The sequence below is a fragment of the Mirounga angustirostris genome, unplaced genomic scaffold (genome assembly GCF_029215605.1).
Source record: "Mirounga angustirostris isolate CCGP_5_RB_7025 unplaced genomic scaffold, mMirAng1.0.hap1 SCAF_7, whole genome shotgun sequence".
Lineage (NCBI taxonomy): Eukaryota > Metazoa > Chordata > Mammalia > Carnivora > Phocidae > Mirounga > Mirounga angustirostris.
The window spans coordinates 60,894,703-60,908,788 of record NW_026991715.1 but is presented as its reverse complement, the minus strand read 5'-3'; the positions used below and the strand labels follow the sequence as shown (position 1 = coordinate 60,908,788).

Genomic DNA, 14,086 nt, shown 5'->3' with positions numbered 1-14,086 from the left:
CAAAGATTCTTAATATTCACTCAAAGAATTGGTCGGATTTGATTTACACCACAGGCTTTCACATTATAGTATTACAACAGTTTCTTTAAAATGAGAAAGCAAAGAAAGGAGAAAGAATGGGGGGCTGGGGGGAACAGTACCAAAACTTCTCAAGTTAGTCTTTTTCCATTTTACTTTGCCTCTTCCTCCCTCCTGCTATTTTGCCTAACTGCTTTCCCACTTCATAGTAACAAAAAAATGACAGAATCTTTTTAATAAATAGTGCTGGGACAACTGGACTAACCGCAAAAGAATGAAGTTGGACCTCTACGTCATATCATATAAAAATTAACTCAAAATGGACCAAAGACCTAAATCTAAGAGCTAAAACTATAAAACTCTCAGAATAACACACAGACATTAATCTTTGTGACACTGGATCAGGCAATGGTTTCTCATATATGACACCAAAAGCTCCAGCAACCAAAGAAAAACAGATAACTTGGACTTCATTAAAATGAAAAGCTTTTGTGTTTCAAAGAAACACACCATCAAGAAAGGAAAAAGACAAACCATAGAATGGGAGAATATATTTGCAAATCACAAATCTGACAAAGGTCTAATACTGAGAATTATAAAGAACTCTTACAACTCAACAATAAAAAATAAATAACCCAATTAAAAATGGGCAAAAGATCTGAACAGACAGTTATCCAAAGAAGATACACAAATGGCCAACATGCAAATGAAAAGATGACCAACATCATTAATCATTAGCGAAATGGAAATCAAAATCACAATGAGATACCATTTCATACCCACCAGGATGGCTATAATCAAAAAGACAGACAATAATGAATGCTGGCAAGGATGGAGAGAAACTGGAACATTCATACACTGTTGGTGAGAATGTAAAATGGTGTAGCCACTTTAGAAAACACTTTGGCAGTTCCTCAGAAAATAATACATAGAGTTACCACATAACCCAGCAATTTCACTTCTAGATATATACCCAAGAGAAATGAAAATATGTCCATACAAAAACTTGTACACAGATTTTCATAGTAGCATTATTCAGAATAGTCAAAGAGTAGACACAGCCCCAAAGTTGATCAACTGATGAATACATTAACAAAATAGGATATATCAATACAATGGAATATTATTTAACTGTAAAAGGAGACAAAGAACTGACACATGGCACATGCATGGATGAACCCTGAAAATCTGCTAAGTGAAAAAAGCAATACAACATAATGTATGATTCCATTTATATGAAATGTCCAGAATAAGCAAATCCATAGAGATAAAAAATCAACTGGTGGTTGCCAAGGGCGGGGGGGCAGCGTGGGAAGGTTAGGGATGGGGAAGGGACTGCTACTGGGTACAAGATTTCTCCTGGGGATGATGAAAACATACTAGAATTAAATAGTGGTGACGGTTGCAGAACTTTGCAAATATACTAAAAACCACTGAATCATACACTTAAAAAGAATGAACTTTATGATAGTTCTAGCTCAAAGAAAAAAAGAATGATAAAGGAATAAAAAGCAGCACAACTAAAGAATGAAGCAAGCGTTCTTTTTTTGACCCAACATTTTCTGCACACTCACTATATTCCAGACCTATCCTAGTTGCCAGGAACTCAAAGATGAGTAAAACAAAGTCACTACACTCTTCAGGATCATTCTCCTCAGCCTACAAATGTCATATTTCTTAAAAATGGAGCAGCTTTGAAAATGCAAAAACAGCAAATATAAGCCATAGACAAGCCAAGAGAATGCAGATATTTACGTTATAAACTCTTCTAAATTACCTAGAATTTTTTTGGTGGTGGGGCGGTGGATATGCTTCCGTTAGTGGTTAAATAACTCATTGTTCCCCAATGATGACAATGTCATTTCTCAAAAATTATTTAACAGCTTCATTTCATTTATTTGAAATGCTTTTCACAAATAATATTGCTAGATAAATCTTTCTTCATCGTTATCACTCTGAATGTATTAGTTTCTCAGTGACTCCTGGATTCTCTATTTTTGACATTCAAAAACCTCATGACAAACACAAATATCCCAAGAGAAAATGCTTTTTGACACTTTATTACAATAACCACATGAAAATGTGTTTCTCTGTAATAAAAATAAGTAACAGAGTTCTCTAAACTAAGAAATCAAATGTTCTGAGCCCTAATCCAGATTTTTATGAATCAGAGAAAATCTGATTTCCTGATATGAAAGCTGCACTTAAATAAAAGAACAGCTAACAAAAAATTTTAAAAGTCCAATTTAGACAGAAAACTGTTAAATAGTTTAAACAGAGCAAAAAAGGCATATTCTACTTAATCCAAAACATTAGGTATTTCTGATGTTTTTAATACATTATATTAACTTCCCAAAAGGTAAAACTAAAATCTACATTATTATTACCTTATCTTTGGCCTCAGGCAGTGTGATTTCTCTAGGTTCTAAAAATGGTATTTCTCGAAAAGGTGGAACACATCTGACTATATCTGGTACATAGTGTGTATGAAACAATGGCGGCATTGAGTATCTTCTTTCACCTGATAAAGGCACTATGTGGTTAACTATAGTTGGCTCTTGGTGGGGTGAATGGAAACGTTGCCGTTTACCGTCAAGAGGAAGGTTTTTTTCATCGCTTAATCTCCTGAAAACAAGCAATATACCTTAGTGATTAAAGATATAACTTTCTAATAACAAACAGAAAACAACTAAAAACATATAAATAACAAATACCAATAATGACTAATAATACAGCAAGGCCACATTATTAGCTCTATATGAATCTTAAAATATTCATTGTGAGCACAAAAGATGCCTTAGAAAAACACCTTAGGAAAAACAAATAGTAATAATGCATATTAAAAAAAAACTACATATGTACATCAGGGTTAGTCTCCTACATTTGAACTACCCCCAATGTTTTATCTCACCAGTGAAAACTTTGTAGGAAAACTTCTATTCATAGAAACACTAACAATAAAAACCCAAATTCTAACATAAGGAGAATAAGATTAAGTGACCTGAAAGTTATATATTTTAAAAGGCTCTTTAAGGGGCGCCTGGCTGTCAGTCAGTAGAGCATATGACTCTTGATCTCTAGGTTGTGAGTTCGAGCCCCACGTTGGATGTAGAGATTACTTAAAAATAAAATCTTAAAAAATAATAATAAATAAATAAATTTCTATATATATATAAAAAGGCTCTTTAAATCCACCTACGTTCTGGCTCATCAGTTGGAAAGATCATATTAAAAAGCTATAAAGACAATGAGCAACTAAAGAAATATGAAAACTGCATTTCAGATAACAGTAATATATTAATGTTAAATTTTTTGGGCATGACAAATGCATTTTGGTTATATAGGAGAAGATCCTTGGTTATGAGGAGGAACACACTGATGTGCTTTGGGGTAGAATGAAGTGATGTCTACAACTTTTTCATAGAAAAAGTTTAGAAAAAAAGTAGGGCTAAAGAGAAAAAGGCCAAAAAAACAATAAATATAGCACAACTTTAATGAGTCTAGGTAAAGAGCACACCGGGTTTTATTGTACTATTCTTTAAATTTTTCTGGAGGCATAAAATTTTCAAAATAATAAAGCAAAAGGAAATTATTAAAAAATAATTATTTGTTTAAAAAAATACTTCATTGATATATTAAGTTGTTCATACAGATAATACTTTAGGCCATGGGAAATGGTCTGATTGCTTTTAAGCTCTAAAATTCTATGGGTCATAGCCACCTGAAGGTTTTCATTACAACACTCCTTTAGGATCACCCCAATTCCTCACTCCTTGATCTACAAAATAAGTGGGTATACAATGCTAACAACATAAGAGTATATTTAATATCGCTTAACATAAAGGTGATTTAGCTTTATATGCTAAATAGCTTCTACTGAGAATGCCAATTTTAGTTTTTAAAATATGTATAACTATGAGCCAATGGAATTTGTTTTCATTTGTGATTCACAAGTTAGCTATCCAGACAACTTCAAAAAAATTAAAATCTGAATAAAGTCAATACTTTTAGCATCATTATATAGCTTTCCACAACCTTGAAGAACAACTCACAGTGCTTCTAAGCAGAGGATCTAGAGCCAGACCACCTGGGTTCAAATCCCAATTGTGCTTCCACCCGAATAACTAGTTGCTTAACCTCTGTGTGCTTCATCTTTCTCAACAGAAGAGGAATAACATACCTCATAGAGTGTTGTGAAACTTAATCAAATTATTTGTAAAGTCCTAAGAACAATGCCAATTACATGAGTCATCAATAATTCAAAAAAAAAAAAGGGGGGGGGGATGCCTGGGTGGCTCAGTCAGTTAAGAGTCTGCCTTCGGCTCAGGTCATGATCTCAGGGTCCTGGGATCGAGCTCCATATCACGCTCCTTGCTTAGCAGGGAGCCTGCTTCTCCCTCTGCCTACCACTCCCCCTGCTTGCGTGCTCTCTCTCTCTCACTCACCGACAAACAAATAAATAAATAAATAATTCTTAGCTAGTGTTATTTTTAATTGGACATAAAGTATGGAATATTTACATAGGCTTTAAATAGTAATATCTTACAAGTACTGCCAAATTTTATTTTAATAATCATCTCTAAAGTTCTATTGTAATTACTTTGTAATACATCCATTACTTTTAATTGGTCAAAATTAACTGACTCTGATTTCTCTATAGAAAGCTTTAAGTCATGCAGAAATTTTTACTAATACTTATTACGGAACCTTACCTGTATAAGATTTAGATAAATCAAATAGTAAACTTTACTAGAAAAAAAGGTATTTATGGGCTGAACTGTGTACTCTCGAAGTTCTTACAGTTAAGCCCTAATTCCCAGTACCTCAGAATGTGGTTTTGGACATTTGGCCTTTAAAAAAGTTATAATGGTGTCATTAAAATGAGCCCTAATACAATATGCCTAGTGTCCTTAGAAGAAGAGGAGATTAGGACACAGAAAACACAGACAGAGGAATGACCATGTAGGACACAGAAAAGGTAGCCATCTACAAGCCAAGGAGGGGGGCCTCAGAAGACACCAAACCTGCCAACACCTTGATCTTCTGGACCTCCGGCATCCAGAATTGTGAGAAAATAAATTTCTGTTGCTGTTGTACTTTGTTATGGTAGCTCTAGCAAACTAATACAGAAAACCATCTAATTTAGTTAATATCTCAATTCAAAGTAGTATCCTGAAGAAATATAGCTTCATTCCATCTAAAATTTGCTGTGTCAGGAATAAATCAACAAAAATATCCCTAATATTTTTTAAATATATAGAAGTTTTAAAATTCTCCAATAGGACTGATCGCACAGGTTCCAGAAAATAAAATTTAGGGCATAGTACCCATCCAATCTTAATACAGGAAGCACTGATCTACAGTTCTGAGACATGCCAACTCTTCTTTTAAAATAATTAAGAAGTACTTACTTCCTTCCCCGAAATAACGGAGATGTTGAGGTCTGTATTGGACTGACATTTCCATATGTCAACTGCTGTAAAGACACAGCTCTTGACAAGCTACCAAAAACACATAAAGAACAGTAGTAATAAACATTTTTACCTTAAAAACAAAAAACCAATTTCATAAAAACTAAGTATATTTCACTGATCAAAAGAACACAAGACAATGACATTTTAACTTTAAATGTTTCATATAAAAAGGGTTTGTGTCAAGTAGAAACAAAATTTATAAATGATATGGACCAAAATATCACCGTACTTACTCTGTATTCTGAAAGTTGAACTGTGCATCTATAAGCTGCTGGTGTGAATAAAGAGTTGGTGACAGGGCGAAGAAGTTATTATGTTGTTGATGGTTTGGGGTGAAAGGCGGGCGACCCAAAATTGAGTTTGGGAACATGCTCTTGTTCACTAAAAGTGAACATGTATTCTTCTACCTAGAATAGTTTTAAAAAAACAAATTATTGTATCTTAAAAATATTGAACCCTAACTAGTATCTACTATTTACAACAATTAGTTACCAAGTTATGAATTTCATTTGCAAAGTTATTTCAAAAGTTTAAACAGATCTCTAAGTCCCACTACAGGTAACAAAAAACTTGCTAATAATGAATTTTTTTTAAACTTTATTTACTTTTTTTTATTTTTTTATCTTTTTTATTTTTTGCTAATAATGAATTTTAAATCTAGATTAAGAATATTATTCAAATGATAGTAAAATATATGCAAGTTTCTAATTTCTGATGAATTTACCCTAATATCAACAGATCTTTCAGAAATCAAGTTATCAACATATACTCTGATAAAACAGAAACCACCCAATACATTTAACGAAGCCATACAGATTCTTATGTTTATACCCAATCTAATTTATTCAAAGGTATAAGCCATAATATGACAACCCGATTCCTAGGATATAGATCTCACAGATCTTCTTAGAGATCTGCTCAAACAAGGGAAGGAATCTGTACTGCCTAATAACTCTAAAATTCTGAGATTCACTTCAAAGTCTAAATAACTTATATAAAGGACGTCCAGTAAAAGAGAGCTTGTTCCACAGCAATGGGGAAAATTTATACACAGTAGTCCCCCCCTTATCCACAATTTCATTTTCTGTGGTTTCAGTTATCTGTGGTCAACTGCAGCCCAGAAGCAGATGATCCTCCTTCTGACATATCATCAGGTCAATAGTAGCCTAACAGTATGTCACAATACACACATCATTCACCTCACTTCATCTCATCACATAGGCATTTTATCACCTATATCATCATCACAAGAAGGGTGAATACAGTATAAGATATTCTGAGAGACAACATTCATAAAACCTTTATTACAGATTATTATAATTGTTCTATTTTCTTATTAGTTGTTGTGCTTAATTTATAAATTAAACTTTATCATAGATATGTGTATATAGGAAAAAACATAGTGTGTATATATATATATATATATACATATATATATATATATATACACACACACATATATATATATATAAGGTTCGGTAGTACCCAGTTTTAGGCATCCCCTGGGGGTTTTGGACTATCTCCCCTGGGGATAAGGGGTGGGGGGCTACTGTACAAAGCAATCAGAACCATTCACTGACCCAGGCAAGAGACTAGATACTTGTACTTTGCAATGACTGATCCCAAAAGGCTGTAAACTTACAAAGAATAGGTTAAGGTAACAAACTGAAAACAAGTATTAAGTAAAATCAACAAAGTGAAAACAGGATCCCCAGCCCACCTCCCAACAGAGTCAATAAGAAAACTTATCAACAGAATAACTGAGAAAGAAACTATATAATATGGTAACCAAAGAACCTATAATATAGTAACAGTTTTCCACCAAGGAGAAGTTAAGCCTGCTAGCAAACTACAGTGAAACCTACTACTGAGTTGCCCACCCATACACACAGAGCTTGCTTTTTGCGATTAGATTTCTAGTACTCCTATTGTAAAATAAACATCCACAGATCACTGTCAGAAAAAAAGATTGAGGAATAAACAAGAACAATGCCAGGAACAAATTAAAACTGAGAAAAAAATTAATAATTAATTTAAAAAACACTGCATACATAAAACGAGAATATGCTGTTTTCAGGGCATCTGGGTGGCTCAGTCGGTTGAGTGTCCAACTCTTGATTTCAGCTCAGGTTGTGATCACAGGGTCCTGAGATCGAGCCCCGCATCAGCCTCCCCCGTCAGCACAGAGTCTGCTTCTTCTCCCCCTCTGCCCCTCCCCCTGCTCACACATTTCTCTCTCTCTCTCTCCAAAAAGTAAATAAATCTTAAAAAAAAAAAAGAATATACTGTTTAAAAAGCAAAAAAGGCTCTTGGAAATTACAAAATTGAAAGCAGAAATACTGAGTAAAAAGTTAAAAGGTAACATTGAGGACATCTCTTAGAACAAAAAGGAAAAATGGGTGAGGGTAGAAAGGAGGCAGGACAATAAGAGAAAAAATATAAGAGAATCAAATTATATGGTCCAACATCCAACATAACAGAAGTTCCTGTAGAAGACAGAAAACACATTAAGGAAATTATCAAATAAATAAAACTAGAAAATGTCCAGGACTGAAGAAAACCAATCCTGAGAATTAAAGGACCTAATGAGTACAAAGTACATTAAAAATATATATATGCATCAAGGTATGGTCAATTTCAGAATATGAGGAAAAAGAGGCTTATGAAATATTACAGAAGAGGAAAACGTTATAAAAGGGCTGACAATCAAAATGTCTTTAAACTCTAATAGCAACAGAGGAAACCATAAGACAATGAAGTCAGTGCCTTCAAGTCTCTGAAGGAAATGCTCTCAAGCAGTAATTCCATACCCAGGTATAATATCAAGGCAAGGGAGAATAAATACATGTTCAGACATGTAAGGTCTCAAAAAACAAAACAAAACCTGGGATCTAGGAAAAGGGAGATCTGCTGTAGGGCAGAGACAAAGTAAATTCCCTAGGATGATGGTGAAGGGAAGCTACCAGCTTAAATTAGAGCCAAGAAGATAAAGGGTTTCAAGAAGATAGCCAAGGAGAAAAAAACTTAAAACTTTACTGACAGATTTCCTGATGTATCTGACCACAGAGTGGAGTTCTGGTTCTGTTAACAGAGCAGAAATAATCATAGCAACAGAAAAGTAGCAGGTTAAAAAGAAATTACTAACCAAACAAACAAAACTCAAAAAGTCATATAAAAAAGGAAATATAATCATTACTTATTTGGTTCTCACAATAACACAAACATTAAAAATACTAGTTTAAACAAAAATTATAATAAATTTATTATATGTCATTTATTACATATTATATTTAAGGATTACATACACATTATATACAGTTACATGTTCATATACATCACAATTTAATGATGAGAGAGTACATAAAGGTGCTAAGTCCTCATTTTCAGTAGATGTCAATTTTAAAAACTAGCTATAGAAATTTTTTAAGTTTTTTTTTTTAGAACAAGAGGGGAAAATAACACGTAAGCAGCTAAAAAAAATGTAGCTGCCTCTAGGTATTGAGACCAGATGGCTGGAAAAATTGGAGCAGGAGAAAATAGGAGAGAAAAAGACAAAGATCTGGGAAGAAACTAATAAATCACTCATACAAATTTTGGTTTTTTTTTTTTCAATTTTGTAAAATTTAAATTCCCAAGGCTGGCCACAGATAATGAGATTCACCAGTCCAGGCTTCATAATGGATTGTAAACAAGAGTCTTGGGCCACCATCAGATCTCATCCCAAGTGCCCAACTCCCAAATTTGAATGAAAGATAAGGTGTTACCTCCAGAAAACAAGAATTTACCAACTCTCTTCAACAGGTCTGTACCTCTTATTATAGATTAAAAAAAAAAAATCAATCCTATCCTAATTGCTAAGCTGTACTCACTGATTTTCACTGCTCAGAGGAAATGGAAATTATCTTGAACCAAGCAGGATTCCAGACAATCCTTTATTAAAAGTACACTCAATCACAGAAAGCAAGATTAAAGATAAGCAACTAAAGACTTGCTCTACCTTTTGCCCAGGTTCATGCCCTTTTCTTTCTTGGCCTTCTTTATTCTGCTTCCCTGTCCCAAACTCCCATAAACATAATTCCTATCATAAGATTCATGAGAAAATGACATTAAATATAATTCATTATAATGAATTTTCCTTGGTATTTCATTTTGTTGGAATACAGATACTACAGATCTGATCAAAGGAAGGAATTTATATTCAGAAAAGCTAAAATTAAAATGTCCTATTTTCAGATTTATTTAAATCAGTTCATAGTTAAAATTCGAGACCCTTTGTTTACATCTATAAATTATATGCTTGTGTTTTTCCTCTGGACCCAAATAAAGTCCCATACACATGCATTCAGACTTGAAGACCCCAATGATACGACAGCCCAGACTTCACCTTATTTCTATCCCATAACATGTTAAGATCCAAACTAGGAATAAGTCAAAAGGTGTTTTGTGGCCCAGTAGTACTCAACAAAGCTAATGACCAAATTATCCAAGGTTTAAGAGCTTACAATGATTACTTAGCCAAAAGTTTACCTTAGGGCAGATATCTAGTTCAGCCTATCCCAAATTCCCAGATAAGCATCGAAGCTTTTGCAGTCCCTCCACAATAAAATATCTGTCAGGTTCTCCTCATTATGAATCTTGGCCCTCAAGTCTAGCTCTTAACTAGGCCAGCCCTCACAGTACGATCATTCCTATGGGAATGGCATTCAGTGCCCCACAACATAGGCATCCTGCATGACGACGAGGAAGTAAAACAAAAATCTATGAGTTTCAGTTTCTCTTTCTAATAATTTTTTTTTTAAAGATTTTATTTATTTATATGACAGAGAGAGACAGCGAGAACAGGAACACAAGCAGGGGGAGTGGGAGAGGGAGAAGCAGGCTTCCCCTCAAGGAGGGAGCCCGATGTGGGACTCGATCCTAGGACCCTGGGATCATGACCTGAGCCGAAGGCAGATGCTTAACGACTGAGCCACCCAGGCACCCTCTAATATTTTTTCTAATACCTTTCAACAGTGATATTGATTAAGATAAGAATAACCTAAAATAATCCAAAAAAAAGTAAAATAATCGAAAAATAATAATCTATCATAAACAATACAAGGGATCATCTTTTAAACAGAATACAGAGTTCTACTTATTCTTTTTAAGATTTTATTTATTTATTTGTCTGAGAAAGAGAGAGCACAAGCAGGGGCAGCAGCAGAGGGAGAAGCAGGCAAGCAAGGAGCCCGATGCGGGACTCGATCCCAGGACCCAGGGATCATGACCCCAGGCAAAGGCAGACGCTTAACTGACTGAGCGACCCAGGCGTCCCCAGAATATAGAGTTTTAGAGTATAAAATCCAGCAAACCTATTACCACTGCAGCATTAAGGAGACATCTATCAAATTTTAAATATTTTTCTTTATATTTCAAATAAAAGGCTTCTTCACTAAGTCTACTTGATGATCTACATAAAACACTATTCCACATTAACTGTGGTAGCAGGTATAAGAAATTCCATGATAAATAAATACAATCCAGATATTGGTGGTATCCCGATTTTCTTAGCTTGAAAAGTTACCGGTTTCTCAATATGTACATGACTATAAAATAGGATAATCTAGGAACTTCTGGTGTGTTTTAAAACTGTTGCATTGGTTCTTGTCTTAAGAAAAAAAAAATTTTTTTTTTAAAGATTTTATTTATTTATTTGAGACAGAGAGAATGAGAGAGAGCACATGAGAGGGGAGAGGGTCAGAGGGAGAAGCAGGCTCCCCGCCGAGCAGGGAGCCCGATGCGGGATTCGATCCCGGGACTCCAGGATCATGACCTGAGCCGAAGGCAGTCGCTTAACCAACTGAGCCACCCAGGCGCCCTTTAAGGAAAAAATCTGCTTCTTGACTAAGGTTGACACGATGGGATATTATACAGGTTTATTTGTAAATAATCATACATGAGAGACAAGGCTGTATAAGCGTAGTTTACAAAGTAATTCCTACTGATACAGTATTTGCTCCTGTAACTCACAACCTGGAATTTCTGTCCTAAACTTGATCTCTCCTCCAACCAATTAGAGAACTTTCGAGATTACATAATTCCTTCAACTAGATTTCCTGGAAAGCAGAATCTCCCTAGGATAAAAGCCAAAAGACAGAACTGTGGCAACTAAATCAAGTTATCTGTCCACTTTGTCCAAAAGCCTTTGATATCCTAAACTCACTTCTTTTCTCCACCGTGCAAAAAGCCCAGTTCCTAAATCCTGCTCATCCACTGTCAAAACTACCTGGAGGTTTTGAAAAGGACATTCCTTTTTATTAAGAATTAGATTCCATCCAAGAGTTAAAAAATAATGTTGTCATGTGGTTTGAAACGGACATTTCTTAAATGATTGATAAATGGCCTGTTTCACATAAAGCCTATATTATGGAGCATTTCCAAATTAGACATCATTGGGGCTAACGCACCAACAAAATAATATTACCATTATTAGCTAGCTACTATGAGCCTTTTGGCTGTACATATTAAATACCTGTAGTAAAATACCATACAAGGCAGTATTTACAAAAATAGTATGTTACCGGTAATACAAACACATATTTAGTGTTCAGTTATGATCTTTCCTCACAAAATCACATACCACATATCTGTTAACAAATTCCGATTTAGCTTTTTACAGTTTCTCTTTGTTTCCTACTGGTATCCGCAATCTAAATAAAGAACTACTATTTAAACAAAGAGCTAAAAGAGAGAAAACAAGACGGGGTATTTGGATATTCCAGATATTATGAGACACATAAACCCCATCGTGTTCTGGCCTAGAGAGATGAGGAGTCTGAGTACAAAGGCTTAACGGGAAGAAAAGGGAACAACAATCCGACAGAGTCCTGAACTGTGCACTTTACTGTAAAATGAAGAACTGAAGCCCATTTAATTAAAAGTCTTAAATTTTAAATTATTAATCCAGATACTTACCTTAGTTTTTCACCACCGTTTGAAACACCATGCAGGGGTCCCAAGACAGTCTTCCTCTTATGGTCCTAGACTGAGAACGGGGCGCGAAGAAGGGAAACGAGTGGAAAAAGTAAGCGGTCCTAAGATTCTTCAGAAAGTGCTGCAGCCTGGGGGCCGCCCATAAGTCTGGGACATCTAAGAAATCTTGCCGGAACTTTCCACGCAAACATAACAGTGCGGTTTCAGGAAAAGTTCCCCGAGCCCCGCCCCCGACCTGGGCCTACACGGTTGCGTCCTTTTCCGAAACCCCCTAACTCACAGGTGGCCTTGGGGAAGGGCTAAGCAGGGCCTACCGGCACTGCCCGCCCAGGAGCTCCAAGGCCCGAGCAGCGAGGGTCCGGCGCGCACGGCTGTAGCTCTCGCCCCAGCCAAAGCAGGTAGTGGCCTGCGGAAGGGCTAGGCCTGGCTCCGGATCCCGACTGCAGTCTAAACCCCGGGCTCGGCGGCCGGGGAGGAGCCACACAAGAAAAGACAGGGCTAGCAAGCGTGCGGGAGGCTCGGGGCGGTAGCAAGAAGCGGAAGACCAAAAAGTCGCCAAAAAAAACGGCGTAGAAAACCCTGTCAGGAACACCCGGAAGACCGCCACGACCCCGGATGGGAAGAGCGAGCAGGGAGCGAGAGGTCACACTTCCGGCAGTCGCCTCGCCCGCTCCGGCGAGAACTTTGCTTGAGTGCGCAGGCGCACACTGCTGCAGTCCCGGTTTGGCCGGAGGTGGTCGCCTAACGCCGGTGAGCGCGAGTCGGGAAAGAGATGGGACTCCTCTGAGACAGGGAGGTCTAGGCGTTCGGCAGAGGCCCGGTCGCGGAGGGCTTCTCTGAGCCACCAACCTGATAGGACGCACAGCGGCTCTTTTTCTGATACGCATATTTTACGGCTTCGTCTGGTCTCAGCTGAATGACTCCTCCCCAGAGAAGCTTTCCCTGACCCAGTTTTCCCTCACTCCTCAGCACCGGATCTGTATTAAGCTTTGTTTTGTTTTGGTTTTTTACTCCTCCAGTAAAATGAAAGCCGCTTGCGGTAGAAAATGCCGTATTTGTCTCTGAAGCCTGGACTCAGCACCCTGCTTTTAATAGTATCTAACATTGCCGAATTCAAATATTTAATATTTGTTCTGGAGTGAGCTTTAATGGTTATGAAAATATCTAAGTTGTTGGGATTTGTTAATGCCTTTTAACAGTATTATTTTCCTTTTAAAACCTACAGAAGAATTTCTCATTTCTGAAATTGGTAATTTGTGTCTTTATTTTTTCCTGATCGTTCTGGCGAGAGGCTTATCAACTTTACTGATCTCAAATCCCTCAAAGCTCTCTTCTGCTTTCATAGGTTTTCTTTATTGTTTTTGTTTCCTATTTTATTGATTTCTGCTCTTAGGTTTATTTCCTTTCTTCTACTTTTTTTTCTTAATTTTTAAAGTGTTTTTTCATTATTTGCTAGTTTTTTAACTTAGAAACCGAGATCACTGATTATAGATGTTTCTTCTTTTGTAATATAGGCATTGGGTGGGATGTGTCCCTCGGAGTATTTCTTTACATCTCACGCTTTTTTTTTTTTAAGATTTTTTATTTACTTATTTGAGAGAGAGAGCGCTCATGAGAGGGGC

At 36.2% G+C, this 14,086-nt stretch overlaps 1 protein-coding gene across 8 annotated transcripts in view; it reads right to left on the bottom strand.

Annotated features, from left to right (window-relative positions):
- TENT2 (terminal nucleotidyltransferase 2) overlaps positions 1-13,057 on the bottom strand; it is a 67,869-nt gene extending 54,812 nt beyond the window's left edge. For 4 of the 8 annotated variants that reach the window (XM_054512588.2, XM_054512601.2, XM_064596288.1 and 1 more), the window contains exons 1-4: positions 12,447-13,057; positions 5,726-5,899; positions 5,430-5,519; positions 2,406-2,643 (exon numbers count right to left, since the gene is read on the bottom strand). In XM_054512588.2, coding sequence (XP_054368563.1) covers positions 2,406-2,643; positions 5,430-5,519; positions 5,726-5,862 — 465 coding nt within the window. In that variant the 5' untranslated portion in view covers positions 5,863-5,899; positions 12,447-13,057. Of the gene's footprint in view, positions 1-2,405; positions 2,644-4,070; positions 4,643-5,429; positions 5,520-5,725; positions 5,900-12,446 lie in introns of those variants that run through there. The other 4 variants (XM_045897256.3, XM_045897266.3, XM_045897248.3 and 1 more) reach the window with 3 other exon arrangements.
- Positions 13,058-14,086: the final 1,029 nt, after the last annotated feature.